The 22,388-nt window shown below is 35.4% G+C and overlaps 1 protein-coding gene across 1 annotated transcript in view; it reads right to left on the minus strand.

Annotated features, from left to right (window-relative positions):
• LOC131064682 (uncharacterized) overlaps positions 1–19,502 on the minus strand; it is a 45,046-nt gene extending 25,544 nt beyond the window's left edge. The window contains exon 1 of the mRNA XM_057998916.2: positions 18,953–19,502. Coding sequence (XP_057854899.2) covers positions 18,953–19,407 — 455 coding nt within the window. The 5' untranslated portion in view covers positions 19,408–19,502. The remainder of the gene's footprint in view (positions 1–18,952) is intronic.
• Between the last annotated feature and the right edge of the window lie 2,886 nt (positions 19,503–22,388).

A 22,388-nucleotide genomic window follows, 5' to 3' on the forward strand; every position in this document is an offset into this window, starting at 1 on the left:
TTGCACCCGCTTTGTGTAGTTATCCTCAGTGTGGCGAAGCAAAGTGCGGTTTCCCGAGAGCACCCAGCTAATACCGTCTCCAAAATTCGTAGGTTTAGATCAGCTTTCTTAAACCCTATCCCTTTTTCCCTTTTTGAAAGTCTAAATGTCATGTCCCCTCCCTAATCATTATATATATAAAACTTAAATTACTAATTAATATAATATTTATTAATGAAAGATTAATTGAAATTATTAAATACTTGTTTGTTTATTTAATATTCATTAATGATAATATTCTGAAGATAGATATTCATGACTAAACCATGACCACAGTGGCACTAATTTGGAAGAAGTCAATGTCTACTAAGTAGAACTGATTCTATAAACAAGCTACGCAATTAGATCATAGTCAGTAATCAAAGAAAATTTAGGGATTATGTTTTCTAAATAATCAATTCTGGAATAACGATCATATTATGAGGCCCATACTAGAACATCAACATCGACACCCCCATGTGACTTATGCGACGATTTGTTTAAATTTATTGTCAGCAATTCATGGTCAAAGACTACAACAAGTAATCCTTAGTGGCAAAAATGACCTTATCGATATCATGATGTGGATTCAATGTCTGCAGTGATATACTTACCAATCAACAACAAACAATCATAATCGCTACAAGTAAATGTTACGGCGATCAGCAAGTAAGCATATTACATATCAGGTTATAAAGAATGATTAAATCATTAGTTAAGTCTTAGTCGATCAACTCAACTAAGCAAATACCAATATCGCCGCCAAAGAGAGGTCTAAGATCAACGTCTAACAAATTATTGAATAGTTAACCATAAGGAATGCGAAGAAGAGTTTTATATTAAGGGTGCAATGTAGAGTCACCACTCCTCCAATCTCAGCATTGATATTAAATGACATCAATAATCATTTGAAGTGGGGCATACGTGTGGGGGAAATAGGAAGAAAAAGAAATGCCACGACAGGAAAGGAGGAAACACGTATGCTTTAACATAGGAAGTCTATTAATGTTTGAATGCAGAACTTAACAAGACTGCAACACGTATGATAGTCATTCTTAACTGCTTATATAGTGGCAGACCAGATCTGACGCATGACAGATCTGTCTGCCCATACACTCTACTAAATATAATTTTTGCTTTTTAGGCAGTGACGGTAATATTAAGTTATATCTTCAGTAATTAGAAAATACATAAAGATTTGATAATATAATTTAATTTCCTTTATTTATATTCCAGTCAGACAAGGATAATAGATTTATTTAAATAATAATTGTCAGCAAGATTGTCCAGATTGGATCAGAACTGTCATTAAGTCATTGGCAGTATTCCCTTCTTAGTGGCATGAACGGTGATGTGCTTAATAGGTATGTTTCATATATGAAGAACGATAATATTTTGATAATTATATAAATATTAATAATAATATAATTATTATAATAATTTTTGGAATCCATTCTGCAGTAATATATAATAAATCATATTATAGGAAATCGATAAATAGGTATTTAATAAATATATAAATGATTTATAATATAATATAATTCATTTATCTGTTTATTTAAATGTTCAAATCAGAATAAGGATAATATATTTGTGATATAATATCAATAAGAACATACACACATACATATATATACATAACGTCTTAATCAAACAAATAACAATATTTGATTGTAAATCTGAAAGAGCTCATTAGATAACAAACAGTAAGAAAGATTATGAATGACAAAACTAATTCTTTAGTATAGGGGAATGAACAAATAAAAATATTAGGTTTGGTTCATGTTAAGATGGGATTGTTACCTAATCAATCTAGTTTAAGTTATAAATATATGGAACTAGATTAATTATGGTTAAAACAGGCCTAATCTTAGTAGGGGACATTACAATAAAGCCCGGAAAATCCAAAAAAAAGAAAGAGCCTAAAATTGATAAATCTATCTAAGTCTCCATAAGCTTAAAAGACATTCATAAACCTAAGTCCCCCTTGAGATTTTCAGCAAACACTACCCAAGTAGCTATCCCACTAAAGTCGCTTGTTCGCACATATAGACCTTGGAATCAGCAGTGATTTTTCAGGAGAGGATAGAATACCTTTGGGTATCTTATTCTAATGTTTGGTAGATGATAAAACGTACACCAACAGGTCCAAAGGACAAGTGTGACCATAAAAAGAGTAGCAGAGGATAAATGATAGAAAGTTCACGTGGAAGACCATATAATGGGAAGACATTAGATCCACCCAAACAAGAATCAAAGAACATGATTGAGACGTAAAGCATGATAGTTGAAAAAATTAGTCTTGGTGGAACATTTACTTGCAATGAAACATAGTATTTGCATTAATGAATGCAAAATGCTAGCTAGAGAAGATAACTCTTTGAAAACACACTTGAAAGAAGTTGTCCAAATTATGCAATATGATAAAAATATTAATAGCATAGAAGCAAACATCTGGAAAAAATCGCAAGCTATCGTGATTAATCGGCAATTGGGAAGCTCGCCGATTGTTTGCCAATAAATCACAAAAAAATGCGGGATTAATCGGGAAAAAATTGTGGATCGCCGCGAAACCCTAAATGGTGTGAAAATGAGTAAAAAATGTCACGCGAAAAAGGCATAAAATTTGTTTGCCACGATTTTTATACATGCCACGCCTGGGGTTGCAGGTTAACGGCATCAAAGTTTTTGCTTGTGTGTTTGCTTGATGCCATTATAGTGTTTTTGCTCAACTGCAGGAGGAGCAGACAGCAAGTTGACTTCGAGGTTGAAGAGCTAGCACGAGGTCGAAGTTCAAGAGCAGCCATTAACAAACCCTTCAGCGCAGTGCCAGGTTTTTATATTTATTTTTTTCAAAAATTCTCTTATTAAAAAATTGTATGTTTATTATAAAAAAATTTCAAAAATTAGTTTATTAAAATTTGTATGTTTTTAACAGAAATTTTACATACAAAACTTTCATATGTAAAATTTCTGATTAAAATTTTATAGAAATCTTACATAAATTCTTACAGAATTTATTAACGTTTTGTATTTTTAGGTATATTTTGTTTATTTTTATTTATCATAATATCTTTTCTTAAATAAATTCTGTAAAAAAAAGATTTGTGAAATAAATACTGCAGAATTTATTTTCATTGCAAATATATATATATATACAAATTTGTGTAAAACATATACATTTTAATAAACTAATTTCTGAAAAAAAAAATATAATAAACATACAAAACTTTCATAAATTTTGTTTTTGATTGATTTTCTGAAATGCCCTTAAATATAAGAAAAAAAATAGGTTTTGATTGTTTTTCTGCAATTTTTTACGTTCTTTTGTAAATTTGATTTTTTCAAAAAAACTTGTACTTTTGTTTTGCCGATTAATTCCCCAAAGGATTAATGCTGCTATGATTAATAGAATGCAGGATGAAAGACTAGACATTCTTGCAGGTCTCTGTTACGTGACATGCTAATGTGACATCTGACATAGTAATAATTAAACTTATTATTAAACTCTCGATTAATTAGTTTAAGTGGCTGACTCTCAAATAAGATTAAAAACCCATTACTTCTTGTATTTAAGGAACAAAGAGAGTGGTCTGAAATAACATTTCTTTGATCTAACGATTCCTTGAAGAGGAGACTCAAAATGTTGAATTCAAAACCCATAATGCAGTTGTATCTAGACATATGTAACTATGTTTAAGTTTATCTATGAAAATCTCATATCTTAAATGGATTTAGTTCATCAAGTAATTAAATAATTGGATACCGATTACAAAGAGAATCACCTCTTTATATTGAGATTGGAGGATGGAACCATGCAAAAGGATAAACATGGCATGACTCGCCCAATGCTAAAAATAGCAAATTAAAAAAATAGAAAAAAACACTTGTCACTAAGGTGATTTAATTACAACTGTCAGCCTTATCTTCTAACAACTATTTAATATTATTCTAATCAATAACTGTAGTTGAGCATCAATTTCTGCAACATCAACTAATATATATTCATTCACCAAATAAAACACAAAGACTTGACTTCATAGTTAGAATGACAACTTTTGTTGTGCAAGTCTGCCATCAACTCTCATTATTACAAATTATATGCTCAAGACACTAATTTATAACCTCTCAAGAGACAGCTTTAACGGATAAAATATTCCCATAAAAGTGTCACTTAAAAGCAAACCTACCCCTTTATTGAAAAAGGAAATAAAACACTCAAATAGAGTCTCTTCTTGCTTTAAATCTATTTTCTTTTTGACAAATGCTGATTGTGATGACAAATGACTGATTTCTTGATTTTTTTTTTAATTTTAAAATCGTTGACTTCAGTGTCCAATTTGAGGTTGTCAATTGGGCAATAAAACAATAACATGGGTGCAGTTTTGAGGTGGCTATTCCACTGAAAAAATGCAGTTTTTGCGTAAGGTTGTCCTTTTTTTGTCATTATTGGAACCTTCATGTGGCAATACCACTCGAAAAATCTGAAATTCCTTGATAATTGCCAAGCACAATTTTAACATGTCTTTGCCACTCGAGTCACACTTTTGAGTTGGCATCGCTAGGGAAAAAGTGTAACTCCTTTGTTTTTCAAACACTTCATGCTGGTCACAATTTTTCTCATCACTTGCCACCTAAGTCACCAGGTTCAGCCGAATTTCATCCTTGAAGTTCGAAATTCGCCGAACTTTAAAACATACAATAAAAATCGTTGAAGTTTGATTGGTCAAAAAGTGATTTTTTTTTTCTGTTAATATTTTTAAATCACGATTAAGGGTTTCTTTGGGTTTTTTTTTTATAAATGAGAGGCCAACGTTTGTTGAAACACATCTTCAGTCTGCCCGCTGCCGCGAGTCTTCACGCCGTGTGAATCTTTAGTCCGTCGTGAGTCACGGTAGTCACAGCCCGCAAGAGAAGTCGCTGGAGAAGTAGTTGCGGACCCGCAGTAGTCGCCGCCTGCAAGAGAAGTTCGTCTGCAATTTTTGCCTGCCATTTTTGCAATTACTATTTAGGCAATTTTATAGATATATTACATATATTTATTAAAAAAAAATTAAAATTACATATGGCGAATTTTATTTGAATTTTATACATTTCAAATTTTTTCCTCATCGAACTTCATTCGAATTTCAAAGCTGTCGAACTTTGAATTCAAATTCGAACCTGGTGACTTAGCTTGCCACTATAATTCGCCATTTTTGAATGGCACAACCACTTGAAAGTTGTGATGCACTTATTAACTTCATCCATATGAATTTTCTAATGGCACAAACATTTATTAGCTTCATTACCTTAATCAAAGTTCTAGACAAGCATTGTCACCAACAAAATGTGCCATTTACACTTAGTCAAATGCATTTCTTCCTTATTGCACTTTTGCAACCTCTGCCACCTAACTGTTGCACTTTTTGATGGGTTGGGCAACAATAAAAGTGTTCTTTGTATGTTTTATATCCACTTAAACTTGAGCACAATTTTGTTAGTCATTTGTCATGCTTTGACGGAGATTTTAAGTGATTCAACCACCCTATAAGTGCACCACTTATGTGGCATTTTAACTAATGTTCTTTGGTGTGCTTTTGTAGACACTTAGCCACTCCTTAGGAATGGATTTGCCATGGCTTAGCCAACTTAAACTTGCACCTCGTAGACTTAACTTGTTAGGCAGAGTTTTAGGTTGCCACATTTGGGCACACTTCTAGGTCAATTTAGCCACATGAACTACGTGCCTAGTTTCTTGACAACTCAAACACTTTTCTCTTTGCTTGATCTGATTCTCCAAGGTGTACTTTATATTGAATTTTGATACTTTTGCTGACATAATTTTTCCTTCCTCTGATTCCCTTATACTGACATTGCCATGAGACTTTTGTGCCGGAGAATAATTCCTTTGCCATGCCAGTTCATGAATTCAGTCCTACATCCTTCTCCATTTTGTGTTCATACTATCCAAACTATTAAGAATTTGTTCATCTTCAGCTGTCATTCTTCATTTGTTAGCAATTTGCAAATCATTATTAATTTACAAACTAGACCAAGAACTGATAGTTTTGCAATTTAGACAAGAAGGAAAACTTGGTTGATATTGATTAATATGACCAGAATGACATAGACATCGACTACAAACTTGACTAAAAGCATAGCTTCATAGGGGTACCAACATACCCATTCTTTCTAATACCCTAGAAAGATATTCTTTCTCCAAATCCAAGTGTTCGTAATAAGAGATCCTCGGGGCTCTCTACTAGCCAATGTTTCAAAGAGCCAACTTTTATGGAGGAGGATGATAATAGTTTGATTGATGGTATAGTTCACTGTGCATCTTCTTTCTACAAACTTGCAATATCCAGCATCCTCCCTTTCTACCCAATGAAACATCCAAAAATGGGAAAAGCCATCTTACTCTGATTCCAAAAATGAACTTTTAAGTGTTGTGAAAGAATATTTAGCTGTGAATGAACATATCATAACACTATCTATATTGTGTTGCTGGTATAAATTTGTGTCATCCACAAACCTTTTACCATCTTGGATTTAACATGTATCAAGAGCTCTCTGTTCAATTACGTGAATACATTTTCCACAATTGGAGGTAAGAGTGATCAAATTGCTATTCTTTCAGGTTGTAAAGAGATTTGACATTCAAAGCTGAAGAAAGTTGAATTGAGACAAAACAAGTTTTGTAGTTCCATTGTCAATAATCCAACAAATGTTTTCTATTACTTTCTTCATCAGTATCTTCACAAATCTTTTGACCTGATCAATATGAATGGTAGCTTTATATTTTCTGGCCACCTTATCCACCATCAAGGACAGTTAGAGTGGATAAATATATTGCCACTAATCTACTTCTCTATGTTGTTTACATTTGTACTTACTCATAAGTCCTATTTGCGCAACATATTTTTATATCCTCCAGTATTTTTGAGTTCAATTCAGCACTCCCCTAACTCTCCACAAACAAATTAGTACAAATCACTTGCAATCAATCATATTACTCTGAATAAGAAACATATTTTCTACCTATTCCTATTTCTCCTACATTCCTTTGGTTTTATGATTTTGAATGATTTCTACTTTTCCTTCGTCAAGCCCTAAAATTCAATGGGGAGGGCCCACATACTCTTCAACAACAGGCTTCAGATAACACGGCCTCATTTTTACTACAATAAGACATGGCAATACAGCCAGCATGGCAATATGTTATGGCAAAATGTTGACTTTTGCAGCATTAATCTTTGGAAATTGTTGCATCTCTGACAACAATTCTCTTTCAAACATAAATCTGTAAAAGTCACCCCAAGCTATTCTTACCAAGGGTACCTGTGGTAATAGAAATGCCTATGTTCATGGTACCTAAGGGGTTACTGCAACAAATCTGCATGTGTGAATATATTTGTATTTGTGCATGGTATAATAATTCAACTAATTTAAAAGATTACTATTTACCTAGCTATTAGTGTAAAATGAATTCACAATCTATGCCATAAATCATATGTTGTGTAACAATCAAATATCAATATTTGCTCTCATTATCAACTAGGATTATAGAGTCTTATCTTACAAAAGATTAAGGATCAAGCTTCACCTTGCATCCACAATGCACATACTTTTTTGAATCATATCTACAACAGCATAATACTAGCTGATGGAGGAGCTTGATAGAGTGATGCAACTGCAAGCTAACAGCTAAGTGGATCTTGAACAAAACCAAGGTCAGCTAGTAGAATTGCATATTATCAGACTCATCATAGATCAACCCATCCTAGTAATGTTAATTGTTTAATGCATAGTTGATAGTTCACATAACTGGACTCAATAGACCAAAAAAATTCCAACTCATCAAAACTTGAGAAAATTCAGCAAAAACTTGGCAACTTAAAATAAATAGTTAAAACTTCTTAATACACACGCACACACGTGGGTGCACGTGTGCACGCGCACACACACAAAAAAAATACAATTACAAAATGTATCAAATGAGACTATATAGCATTGTGAACATGTTTTCAACTTTTCTATCAGATTTGAATACAAATAGAGTAGAAAATCACATCATCCTATGAATACAACAGTTAGTTGACACTTGACAATTAATAATTTATGATGATTGTCATTGAAAATCATCATCATAAATTGCATAAGCATGCAAATTGCAATTAAAAGAACTTACAACTTCCTCTTACCCATTCTAGCAAAAAATTGGGGTGAGGGTCTAGTCCTCATACACTCCTTCGGCTCCCTGCACACTCCACCATGCTACTAGATGGCAGTTACTTTGTCTCTTCCTCATGTTCAACATCAATCACATCTCTTGGGCTTCTACTACATCTACACCCTCCAAAACTTGTCTCTTGAAATCAACAATCCTATCCTCTATAAACAAGAAGTGCTCCTTGTTCTATGTAGTTCAATCACTATAAGAATCAATCTCATCCAAATCAATACGGCAATGTGATTCATCATTCACATCTCTTGTGTGAAGCTAAAGGTTATATTGTACAAAAACTAGGTCATTGAGGCATTTTTGAGACAACTTATTGCACTTACAAATGAAATCCAACAATGTTCACAACCCAAAAAAGCATTACAAGATTGAGATAACTTAGAGAGATAGCTTCTGAAGATTAAGGGTATCATAAATTGCATAAACATACAAATTGCAATTAAAAGAACTTGCAATTTCCTCTTACCCATTCTAGTAAAAAGTTAGGGCGAGGATCTAAACCTCAAACACTCCTCTGGCTCCCTACACACTCCACCCTACTACTAGATGGTAGTGACTCCACCTCTACCTCATGTTCGACATCATCTACATTGATGTCATCCAATCCAATCTCTCATGCTTCTACTGCATTTGCACCCTCCATAACTTGCCTTTGGAAATCAACAAAAATGTCCTCTATAAACAAGAGGGGCTCCTTGTTTTGTCTACTTCAATCACTATAAAAATCAATCTCATCCAAATCAATAAGCTAATGTAATTCATCTTGCACCTCTCTTGTGCAAAGTTGAAGGTTATATTGCACAAAAACAAGGTCATTATGGGATTCTTTGAGACAACTTATTGCACTCGTTTGTGTGAATGGTGTCAAACAAACTCCAATTGTGCTCACAACCAAAAGCACTACAAGTTTGAGACAAAATTTAGAAAGATAGCTTTTGAAGGTTTGGGGAATGTCCACCCAAATCTTCCCATTGAGAACCTACAAATAAGATATTCAAAAGTTGTAAGCAAGCAATATTTTATTAATAATTGTAATTTGTAACTCATAAGAGTTGAGTAAAGACTCCAAATTTTTGTTACCTAGTGTCTAGGTGGATATCCATCAAATAGCTAGTGGCAAAAAAAAGAGCCTCCCCCTAGCTTGTTTGCAATTCTTAAACTCTAAAATTATGAGCTCTCTCATCTCAACCTCAAGTGTCAACGTTTCAAAGTAAGTTGAGACGTCCTCCATAACCCACCCATTAGCATCTGTGAAGCTATAGGAGAAACAAACCTTAGGGTTGAAGTGATACTACCACATTAATTGGATTGGAGTTAATTGTTCCACCTCCAATCAATGATTTCCCAAATTGGATCAAATCTGCTTTTAGCCCTACATAATAGTTTTAGATGGCTTCTTTGGCCATATCAATGGCCTCATAAATGTATCCCATTTCGTTTTGCTCACTATCCACCAAGCACAAAACTCTTACCAAAGGTTCCAACTTCCAAAATCTACAATGTACAAACAAATTAAAATTAAAAACTTGCAATTTATAATTTAAGTAAATAAACTTAAAATTTGAAAATAAAGGCTTGAATTTGAAATTTAAATTGAAGTTTGAAAGTTACCTTAACAATCTTTGTAGATCTCTTCACAAAGGCATCGTCAAAAACTATCTTTCTAGTCCTCTCCAACCTTCATTGAATAAGTTGAGACTTTACATACATGACTCACAAACGTCGACTTCAAGGATGTCAATGAACTAGAAGAGCTTTGAAACATTATAAAAAGTTAGTTCCAAACCTTATGACGCCTGATTGTACAAGCTATTTCCCCTTACCATGATCTCTCATCAAGTTGAAAAGCGAAGGAAATTATAAATTTATTTTGTGATGTTCTTTGCATCTTCTATGAATAGTCTCACCCAATCAATTTTTTCTATATCCTCTAAAAGAAGGTCAAGGAAATGGGCTGCACAAGGGATCCAAAAGAATGACGAGTCTCTCCTAAAGCATTTTCCCAATTTCCATGTATGTCGTTGCATTGAATGACAACTAACACCACATTCTCTATGCTTGCCTCTAAGAGAATCTCCCCCAACATCAGGATCAAAGATTATTGCATTATTTATTTTGTCAAAGAAATCAATTGACTTTAAGAAAACCAGCTCACCAAAAAATTGATTGAGGTACAATTCCTTCCATTTTCCCGCTTAGTTGAAAGACGATGTATCCAAAACTTCACCACTTCTTTTAATCTTCAAAAATTGTCTTTGCATTATAATAGCATCCTAGAGGAACCTACTCAAACTCTTTTGCAGAGGGCACCTTGTACCTTTTCCCTATAATTGTCAATGTTGTCGCCAAATACTCTCAATAAGGACTCTTTGCCACATCAAAGGAAAGGTTGCAATACTAAAAATTTGCACATGCCTTATCTGCTTCCTATTGCACCTCCTTGTTCCACCTTATATTTGTAATGATGCTTGTGCTCTAGATACATTTATAGGCACAAAACTTCACGTGACTATATCACATTCATCCTTGTAGTGTTTAAGGGAAAAATCTTCTTCCTAAAGAGCACTAACAAAGGTATTCTAACTCTATATCAACTCATGCTCCCTGTCACACAATGCCTCAAGTGCTTCCCATTAGTGATGAATTGAGTTGGACATTTTCAACACAACAAAAGAGGTCTTCTCCATGTTGATGAAACTGTTGATGGAGAAATATGCTTCAAGCTATCGAATCCAAAATCTAAAAATCTAGCATTGTTGCATTGGTCTTCGCTTTGAACATCAAAATATCAAGATTCAATTGAATTGTAAAAGGATTTTGATGATAAATTGAAGCTTGCTAGTCAAGATGTGGTGGCACTAGTTCAAGTTGAGTTGTAAAATTTCTAATGCAACGTTGATCAATGATTGAACATCTACTAAACCCTAGGTGCATGTACATCCAACATGTTGCTTTTTTCTCAATGTTCAAGGCAATGCTCAAATATTGAACCAAGTGTGCAATCCATAGATCCAAGACTTGCCCAAACACACTTGGACTCGACGAGTCCTGAGCCAGGTGACCCTCGACGAGTCCTAAGGACTCGAACTTGAACTCGAACAAGTCCTAGCAAGTTTCAAGCAAGACTGCCAAACTCACAACCCGACTTGGACTCGGCGAGTCCCGATGCCCGGACTCAACCAGCAGCAACTTAAGTGAAAATAAAAAGAAAAACATAAAAAATTAATGATTTTAATTGCTTTTTTTTTGTTGTTTATATTCTCTACAACCCTAGAAGTGAGTTCATTTCATTGTGTTGGCAAAATAGGAGGAGAAAGGTGAGTTGTAAGGAAAAATAAGAGTGCATTGTTGGGAAACCAGCAAGGAGGAAGACCAAGATTTCATAAACAAATTGCATTCAGGCAGCTTAATACTTACATTTGGTGCATGAAGAGCTCTCTACCAACGATTGGAAAGAGGCTGCATTTCATTTCAAGTTTCTTCTAAGAGCTAAGATTGATATTATTGGTTTTTTTGTGTTTTCTAAACAAAAATTTCATTTTATTTTATTTTCAACATTTCAATTCATTTCCTTTCAAAGAAAGAACAAACCCTAGATTTTGTTTTGGAACAAACCCTACTTGTAGTTATTGTTTTGATATTTGCTTAGAACATTTGATGTCATGGATTTCATATTCCACAAGTTTTGTATACATTTGAAAATATTTATATATCTAGATTTGTTATTTCTTCCAGCTACAATTTGCATTTATACTTATGTGATTGATGTATACTTGTGTATGTGATCAAATTAGCTTCTATTTGATGATATTATTGTGTCATTAAGGTTTATTTAATAAAGGGTGCATGAAACAAGTTTAAAATCCTTAAAAATATATAAATTTCTTAAGTTTTTCACTTTGTTGAGTCCACGCCAAGTTTTTTTGCCGAGTCCCAATTCGAGTCACCCTTGCCGAGTCCGCCCCAAGTCCTAGTCTCATTTCTATGGTGCAATCATGCTATAGATGCTATGAGAGTGTTTAGACAAGCATGGAAATGAGAGGTATGAATATGTTTGTGTTTTATTAGTGACTTAAAAGTCACTTTTTAGGTTTAGTTAGGGTGGGTTAGGTTTTCTTAAAAATTTCTCTGTTTTAAATGATATTTTAAAAACCCTTTTTTGCATTGTACTACCTTTGTCTTGGGAGTAGGATCTAAATTAGCCTGGACTACTCTGAGAATGGTAGGAATTCCTGCAAGACCTGATTTCATGGATTTTAAGTTATGTTCATGTTTGAATTTAGTTGTACGCTGATTTTTCCCCCCAAGCTCGGAATGGCTGGGTTTGACAGACATGTGAACAATTTTGAAAGCACAGCTGATAGTAATAAAAATGATTGATAATATCATAATTGAATTAGAGCGTATGGTAAAGTAGGTACTTGACCTTGATTATACTTTCTTCATAGTGCATGCAGATGAATGTTGGCTTTGCAAGTGCCTTCCTTTTGCTCAGCAGCTATACACCCAATATTGAAAACACAGCTGATAATGATAAAGATAAATTAATAATATTATAATGCTCCCCATGGACACATCCCTTCTCTTTTTACCCTTGTCCCCTATAGGGGTTGAGGATGTGGGGACGCCCAGGAAAATCCCCTCCCTATCCCCTTTCCATGCCAAATTTAGGAAACATCTAGGGGACTTCAAAAAAATTGCAGCATACGTTAGGGGACGACTAGCCTGTTGAAAATGTAGCTAGGTTGTATCCCTTGATTGGGCCAACCTAGCTTGGTAAATTTTAATGTGGCCTTCGGCCTTAAAATTTATTGTGTATGGGCCTATTTGGGATATTGTGTAACTTGTAAATTCAATAGGTCAAGACCTATTAATATGTAACTTGTAAAGTGTTATTGGTCAGGTCCTAACCGATGTAACTTGTGCTATTGGTCTGACCCTATAATGGCGAATGTAACTTGTGGTTATAAATGGGTCTGACCCTATAATGTAACTTGCGAATTTGTAATTTGGCGCCAAAGCCAACCTAGGCATAAGGGTTAAGGGCATGTACATAAAGGAAGTGCCTTGAGGTCGCAAGTCATATAACATAAGCGAATATCATCTGCCTTAATGTGATCTGTTCTGCTCCAAAAGATCAGCGAACTACATTCTGAAGTCAGCAAAATTGTCTTCTAGCTGGGCGAACATCTTCCTAGGTCTGCCGAACCTGCTCCTAGGTCTGCTGAGCCTGCCCCAAGGCTGCCGAACCTGCTCCAACGCTGCTGAACTTACTTTAGGCTGTGCTACATCTGTTCTAGGGCAAGCGAACTCCCTCACATGATCTGCAATCAACAGTCTGGGCGATTGTTCAAATCTGACCTGAACTAAGTTCTTTGTATGCCCTAGAAGGGCAGTATTGTAATCTTCTGCTATACCTAATCTAATCAGATCTGAAATCTTTGGTTGCTGGGTTTTTCCTCCAAGAGGGAGGTTTTCCCAGGGTACATGTGTGTTATGTGTATGATTTACTTTGCATTCTGATTTTCTGTTCTATACTGCTAATCTGATCACTAAAAACTAACATAGCCATCCCAAGGATGGCCAAGGGACATCCAAATGTCCCCCATTTGTCCCAGAAACAGCTAGTCATCCCCTAACATGCTTAAGGACAATTTCAGTCACATTTTAAAGAAAACTTACAACCTTTCAATGCTACCCCGGGACCCCCCTCGACCCCCATTGGGGACATTGCCCCCAAAACCTCATCAAACTATAATTCTAACCAAGTAATAGACCAACGATGAATCATAATCACAAAATATACAAAATATATATCTCCTATTGCAAATCTCTAAATCTTCACAATCAAGAATTATCTTGTTTCATACATTGAAGAGCTTGTTTAGTATGCAAGGACTGCCATAGAACAATTCCATCTAAGGTCAAACTAAAACATAATCAGTTATCTTTTTAAATAACCAATTTGTTAATGAGTTTGACAACAAAACTTGCAGTCTTGAAGGCTTTAGGAAAACTTTAATACTAAATTCCTCACTTGAGTATACTGTCTTTATTAACTCACACTCATACGTATATATAAAAAAAAATCATAATTCTGATCTAATTATCCATGCTCACAAAGGTTCTATAATGTCTATTAAGAATGCTATATCAATGTTATCATATTAATATTTGAAATTTCCTTTTTTTAATAGCCGTCCCCTAAAAAAAGGCCAAATTGTGCCCCTGTATTGGAAACACATCCCGTAATCCCCTACCATCCGTCCAAGAAACTTGGGGGAGCATAAATTATAATTCAAATTGAACTATATGGTAGGTACCTGACCTTGATGAGAGACTGTCGGTGCAGGGATAGAAATTTCATGCATTTTAAATTGTATCAATTCCTTATGTATATAAGTGTTGTCTTTCTTCATTGTGCACATAGATGAATGTTGGGAGGAATAATTTAAGTATTTTTAGTTTTTGGTCTACTTCAAATTTGCTATTAAAATTTTAATTTACATTTTGTAATGTTACAGGAAATAAGTCATGATCAAAATTCAAATTATATAAAGCTTCAATTTTTATTGTATTGTATTCATTTGTTTCAAAAATCAAAATAGTAATATTTAAAATAAAAAACTCAATATACAGAAAAATATTGAAATTTAAAGAAATTTCGAATATTATAAGCTAAATTAAGTAAGTTATTAAATTGAAATAATATTTAAAGTCAAAATCTAGCCTAAAGATAATAAAGAATAATAGTTTATTAGAATATAGATATTATTAAACTATTTTTAATTTGATAATTAAAACCTAAGACACATTTAAAGTTTCTTTGTAGTCTTTTCTTTGACCCTTTTCCCCTCCAATTTACATTTTGATTTGGTATTTTTAATTTATAAATTTACTTTGATGTTGTTGGTGTGTGGGATGAAGAAGCTGAATGGAAAAAACAACCAGCAGAAGCAAAAGCCTCACGGAAAAAGTATTAAGCAAAACCTAAGTCACCATTCAGCAACCATAAAATTCGGATGAAATTCGGCAAGGGTAAAAATTCAGAAAAAAAATTCGACATTAAATTCGCCTTGTACAATTATATTTTATTTTTTAAAATATAAGTAATATATTCACAAAATTATAATATATTAATCTCAAAATTTAAAATAATATTATATTTAAGTTGATAAGTTTGAAAATTAAATTTAGATATTTAAATATGTTTAGTTATTATTAAATATTAATATTAAATAATAAAAATAAACAAGTTAAATAATATTAAGTTTTTAATAAATGTAAATTATTCAAATATAAAACATATGTTTTAAAAAATTTTAAACTATAATAAATTTTTAAATCAACTACATATAATAAGAAAACTTTCAATTCTTCAAAAGAAGTCGCGACATGAGAGAGAGCAATGGGAACGCGACGGGAGAGAGAGCAGTGGGAACAAATGAAAGCGATGGGAGAAAGAGAGCAGTCGTGGAACGAATGAAAGCTAAGCTGAGAATGAACGCTACCAAATCACGACTTTGAGCAGACTGATCCCATGGTGGCATGTCGCGTAAAACATATCCTCTCACCCACGGTTTCTCTGTTGTCATGCCTTGAAAAAATATGTTGTGCCCTAGCCGCGAGCAGGAGGAATTTTGTTTGAAAAAACCTAATACAAAGTGCTTTGTACGAATTTAGCGACGAATTTCAACGAACTGTATACATTTTTTTAATGTTCGCCAAATTTTGAACTTCAACCATGAAATTCAGAGAACCCGGTGACTAAGAGCAGAACCACTTGTGCTTGACATCATTTGCAATACTAATGACTTTGCACGAATTTTGAGGTTTTTGTTTGAAATTCTCTGGATTTCAAATTTCTATGATAAAATTTGGGGAACTCTATGACTAGATTGGCACCATAAGTTAAGGTTCTCTATGCTAGATCTTGATGTTCTTACTGTTTTAATTTTTCAAACATGACACTGAAATAATTTTGATCTGTTTAATCTATTCATAGCTAGAGTCTTTAAGGGTCATCATGTGTGACTGCTAAGGCTAAGTTGTGAGTTTTAGCAGCATCTCCAAGTCTGATCATGAGACTTGGCCATTTAAAAAGTTCCCCAATTTATGGAGAGTTGACTGGGTATGTGTGTCTTGCAAAGTCATTAGACATCCATTCTTTTCATACTTATTTAAAGATTGTTTTTGCAGAATTCCAAGTGTAAGTATTTGATATCAATGTTGGAAAAGAAGGTGACCATGAGGTAACACATTGTCATAATGCATCTATATGATAATTTGCCATCTTGAACAAATGGGTTCTCCTCATGGGAGCACATCCTTAATCTCAGAATCATTTATAGAGTCATTTTTTATATGGCATCTCTCTCTCTCTCTCTCTCTCTCTCTCTCTCTCTCTCTCTCTCCATGTACATAAATGTGTGTGCAAACCACCACACGTACTTTCTTTCAGATACATCCTATATTCAATTTTAGAAGCAAGAAGCACATGCATACAATCCATTTTGTGCTTGATCTCATCTGGTTCTTTGATAACAAATAGATTGAGCCTGGTAGAGTTATAACCTTTGTTTTAATGTAAGCTTATCTGATTTAGTATTATAAAGTTTTAACCCATGACAAACCTATGGGATACATTGATTAAATGCTTTTAATTGCTGCCAAAGAGTGTTTTAGCTTTGTTTTTCACATCTTCCGATGTCAAAGTTTATAGACAAGGCTGTAATTAAATACTGTAATTAGTACTTATGAAAATGTGCCTCCTTTTACTGTCTAAGAGTGACCATTTCTTAAATAAATCTCAGAGGAAAATCCCATACTTAAACATTTGAGCTTGAACATTTGTTCATAAATTTGGAAATGGTGGTTTGCTGACTTTAAACAACAGGTAATGTTAGACCTCTGGTTACAGTTAAATACAGATTTAATATAACACAATTTCGGCTAGATAAAGTTGCTAAAATGTTTACAATTGGAAATTTGAGGGTTGATTAAACCTTCTTCAGTTCTTAGTTTACAGATTTTCATATTACTAATCTGTAGACTATTCTCTGTTGCTTTTGAACTGCAGTTCTGTTCTCATAATCTACTTTTCTGTATTATACTCAATATGCTTATAATATGTGCTTTTTTATAAATTGCCGATGAAGGTATTGGGAAGGTTTTGATTTTCATACATCTTTTCACATATTTAACTTATTGTATGCATTTGTTTTGCAGTTTTCAGACGTAATATCAAATTGCCTTTTGGTGAATATAAGATCAGTTCAAAAATGGTGATGTCAATTTATCTTGATTCACTTAAAAAGAGATTTAAGAGAAATTTATGTCTTTGTTATGCATTGTAGAAAAAAATCATTTGTCTTTGCCATCCACTGTGGCTGTGTGTGATTTGCAGGTGAAGTTCACAACTGAAGAACTCCGTAGGATTATGGACTTGAAACATAATATATGAAATACGTCTGTCATTGCCCATGTTGACAATGGTAGGGGCTACTTTATATTTGTCCATTCAGGTTTCCGTTTAATCTTAAATTAAGGAGAAAACCAGCGCTTGGATTTTCCATGACATTCTTTTTGCAGTTGTGCAGGGAAGCCTGCACTAACTGGTTCTTTAGTGGCAAGAGCTCGTATCATTGCTGAAGAAGTTGCCGGTGATGTTAGAATGACTGATACTCGTGCAGATGAAGCTGAGCATGGTATCACAGTTAAATCAACAGGCATCTCCTTGTATTTCAGATGTTGGATGAGTTTCTTGAGAGTTTGAAATAATGATGTGTACATTTCATAAAGGATAAGATGAGCTGTTTTTATGCATCTGCATCAATATAGTAAGTCCTATTTTATTATTTATGTTGATTTGTTCCTAAAAGATGCTTACAAAGCAAGTGAACTAATTCATTACGATATAATAAAGGAGAATGGGAGCTCTTTTTACACATCTGTGGCAATATGGTAAGTCCTATTTTATTATTTTTGTTGATTTGTTACTAAAAGAAGCTTGCAAAGTGAATGACCTAGTTCTTTACAGTTTACAATGTAATGATTAAATCTGAAAAGGAAGTGAAATCTAAGATCCCAACGAGTTTACTAAGTTGTGGTTGAGCAAAAAGACCTGGATTGAAACACTATGGGGCGTGGAGCCTGCAACATTTGTATATTCTAGTGAGGGGAAAGCCTTGTAGGCTAGGTGCAAATCCGGGGAGAATTTGATGAAACAGTAACCCAATGTCATAGCATCTAAGCCAATGTACTTCATCGTCGACGAGGAAAATCCGTGACATATAAGCAAACTAAATTGAAAAAACCAAAAAGACACTATTCGACTGCAACAAATCAACAGAAGCCTTAGAGCATTTAGATGTCTTTTATAGGAAACAAAAGTACCTGCAAAGTACACAATATTTATTTAGATCATAGTAGAGCCATATGCTAGTTTCGCATATGAGGCCACTCTTGTGGAAGCTAGAAGGAAATTGATTTCTATTTTCCTCACATACTATTCTAACTTTGTACCCTAGGTTTTAACCTTAATAGAACTTGTCAATCCACCTACATCAAGAGCACTTATTGTCTTCCACCCTATACGAAACTCAATCATACCGTTCAAAACTTCAATGTTTACTAATTCCTTTAATGGGCATTAAAACAACAGCTGAACCACACAATCCTAGGGTCTACGAAGGAGGAAAAACTAACCTGACTTTTTTTACGAGAATGGATTTAAGCTTCCTTGCAAGGTTTTGGGAGCGCTCCTTCTTCTCTCGTTTCTTTTGGGCCAAAATACGCTTCTCGGAGTCCTTGATGTGCCAACGTGGAGCATTCCTGATGAGCCTCTCCATTCCACTGGAGGTCATGCGCCTCTGCATGAACTTCAGCGTCTCTTCCACGTTCCCATTTCGCACTCTCATGCGAATTCCTCGCCTTTGCTGTCCAATGCCAATGTGGGGGTTCAGGGATCGAACTTCGCTGCCACACCTAAAGTAATGCAAGTTTCTTATGAAACCTGCAATGTGCGGCCTCAGCCATGCCACTGCGGAATTGTCTACCAAATGATGAAAGTGTTGTTGGGTGGAAAGGCATTTGATTTCAGAAAGAGACGAACTCAATACTCCCTTGCAAAGCCACGCAAACTGGCCGTGAAGCCCCTGCATTTTTTCCAAATTTCCTCCTACAAATATTTGAACCTACATTCATACGAAAGAACGAACAAATGCTTTCCGTTTTTGTGATGAGATCAAATAGTTTCCTAACAAAGTTGATGTGCATACGACATACCTTAGGAAATATGCATGCTAAATGATGTCTTCATGTAACATATTTTCTTATAACATTAAAAAAAAGTCTTGTTTTTTATTAAAAAAGTAGTGTTAATTAGGGTATTGATTCTTAACATAGTCAGAAGCTATCAATAGCACTTAAACAACACTAAAACAGTTTTCAAAATATCAAAAACACAAAACAAAGAGAGTTCAACAGCACCACAAGAGGGCCCAACCTCAAACGAGAGCAAAAAGACCAACAACCTAAGACCTACGGGGCCGATTTATGGACCCCTATCATGTCAATGACTTTGTCCCAGTCATCATAGGGAACTTGTATAGCTCCCTGGTCGCCTGTTTATCAGCATCATCCTCATCAGTTCTTTCACGCATGAGGGAGAGTGTCAACGCAGAGCTATGAAGCACCTGTAGGTAGAATTTGTTGATGTTGGACATTTGCTTGTCTCTGGTATCCAGCCTGCGCTTTATTTCCTTGATTTCCTCTTTGAGTTCCTTGGTTTCTAGGGTCGATCCCAAGCTATCAATGTGTGTCAATAAGTCACGAACCTCGTTGTTAAGGTCTTGCAGCTCCTCCATACTAGGGTTACTCTTGGGAACCTCTTCTTCTTCCTCACAAACCACCTTATGCTCCTCCTGCATGGCCAAACTCATACCACCTTCATATTCTCTTTCATCCCTATCAGACTCCTTATTTTTGACCCCATCATCCCCAGGGACCCCCACATTAGCCTGGGTTCTAGAATCCAGCTCAGAGGCTCTACGAACAACTAGGTCCACCATTTCCATTATTTCATATGGGTCTACCAAGTCAATTTTCCAATAGGTTTCTCTTTATTAGAATTCAAATTCTCAGTATCCAAAGGGGGCCCAGGAATCCCCATATCTGTCGTGTCCATAGAGGCCTTGGCTGCCTCTTCACCCGCCAACTCCTCCTAACTACCACCACCCCTGCCCTTGTCGATATCATCCTCGGAGTTTGTAGTGTGTTGGGGTTTGCCCTTCCTCTCAGTAGAGCCCTTGGAGTCGAGCCTGCGAGACCTCCTTCTGCCCTTCGTTTCAGGAGTAGGGTTATCCTCTTCCAGCTCGTCAAAGAAAGAATTATCAAGGATAATTCTCTTCTGCTTCCCAAGGGGCGTTCCTTTTCCCTTGATTGAAAAGGGTTTTTTATCCTTCCTGGCCAAGGAAGAGGGGAAGGTATGAGGAGCAGCTCAGAAATAGCAAAAGAGGACGAGAGAAATTGGGGGGAAGTGAAAGCTTCAGCAGAAAGATGAAACAATGTGGAGGGGGCTAGGCCGCTAGCAAAGGCCACAAGGGGATGAGAAACATGCAGGGGGGTTGAATGAGCATGAAATTCCTATGGGGTGATAGAGACAAGTGGAAATTATAAAGCCTATAGATAAGGCCCTGGTGAAGGGGGGTGGGAGGCTTATCTACGTTCTTAGGGTCAAGGGCTTCCTTAATAGAGCTTTCCAAAGAGTGCAAAAGATAAAAGGACAAACAAAGTAAATCATTGTTTCAAAAATGGTTCAACAAGGGCAAATGGTAGTAGTAGAATACCTTGTAGTAACCCTCGATGGTGAAATACTTCATGATCATCAGACAAATCTGGTTCCACGGGTGTTTGAGCTCCTCCCTTGCGAACCCACCTTGCAGTTTAACCGGTTCTTCCTTTCCCCTAAAAAATATGTTTAGGCCCTCGCTATTGGTGACGTGGCTAGTCCTTTTCCACCTTCTACCATCCAAAGAAAGGCTTGTCGCCTGAGCAATGGTTTCCTTTGAGACATCAAAGGAGATTCCTCCAACAATAACCCTTCCATTACTCCAGGAAGTCATGAATTGAGCAGAAAATTGCTCATCATGGCCATGGAGATTCTCCATAAATTCTCACCTTCCACACAATAATTCTAGACCACCGCATCTTGTTTAAAACCATCTGATTTGTTAGGCTCGTAGCGGACTCTGTCGCCTCCCATGGTCGACTGAGGAAACTTAACAGCGAGAGCTTTTTCACAAGCACGAGACATATGCAGAGAGGCAGAGAAAATATCCAGAATACAACACTTAATCAAAATAGAAAAACTTTTATCATAGAAGTTAGAGATTTTGCAAGGGATTTGACGATCATGCAACCCTATCGCGAAATAATTACCATAATTATCCATCGGACAAGGTAAATCGTGTGAACCATAAATCAAACCTTTCGACATGACATTGGGCACGTAGAAGGCCATCTTGGAGTTGGAGCATGAATAATCATCATTAATGCAAGATCCATGTGGAACAATTTGCTTGAATCGTCCAATGAGCGTCGTCCATCCAGCCGGGTTCACATGCGTGAAAGCACATGCCAGCTTCATAGTTAGCAAAAACAAGAGGAAAGTATGTCAATAAATGATGACGATGCGAAGAACACACTTCATAGTCATGTTGGCAGTCCACATCATGTGACCATTGGTGTCTGTCAGCAAATGGTTAAAGATTTTCAAATTAGAAGTGTCTCTCCTCCAATGACCCCTTTGCGCCAAGAGGGAAGAGCGGGAACAACTAGCAGAGGTTTTATCTGTGAGGGATAAATTTAATACACTCTCCTTGCAGGAGGGAGGTAACACTGAGGGGCAAGGAGTTGAAATTCCTCCAACATCTCAGACCCTAGATCAGGAGCCTATGAGCCGCTAGAGCATTAGCAACCCCATTGCCTTCTCTGTAGACATGATTGATGCTGAAAGAGTCTAACCCAGAGATAAGCCTAAGAATGTCTCTAATAATACCTTAAATCAACCAGTTGAGCTTGTTCAGCCCATTGACAACGTCAATTATGAGTTTAGAGTCCCCCTCAACGACAATATCCCTAA

Source organism: Cryptomeria japonica, chromosome 8, assembly GCF_030272615.1.
Source record: "Cryptomeria japonica chromosome 8, Sugi_1.0, whole genome shotgun sequence".
NCBI classification, from domain to species: domain Eukaryota; kingdom Viridiplantae; phylum Streptophyta; class Pinopsida; order Cupressales; family Cupressaceae; genus Cryptomeria; species Cryptomeria japonica.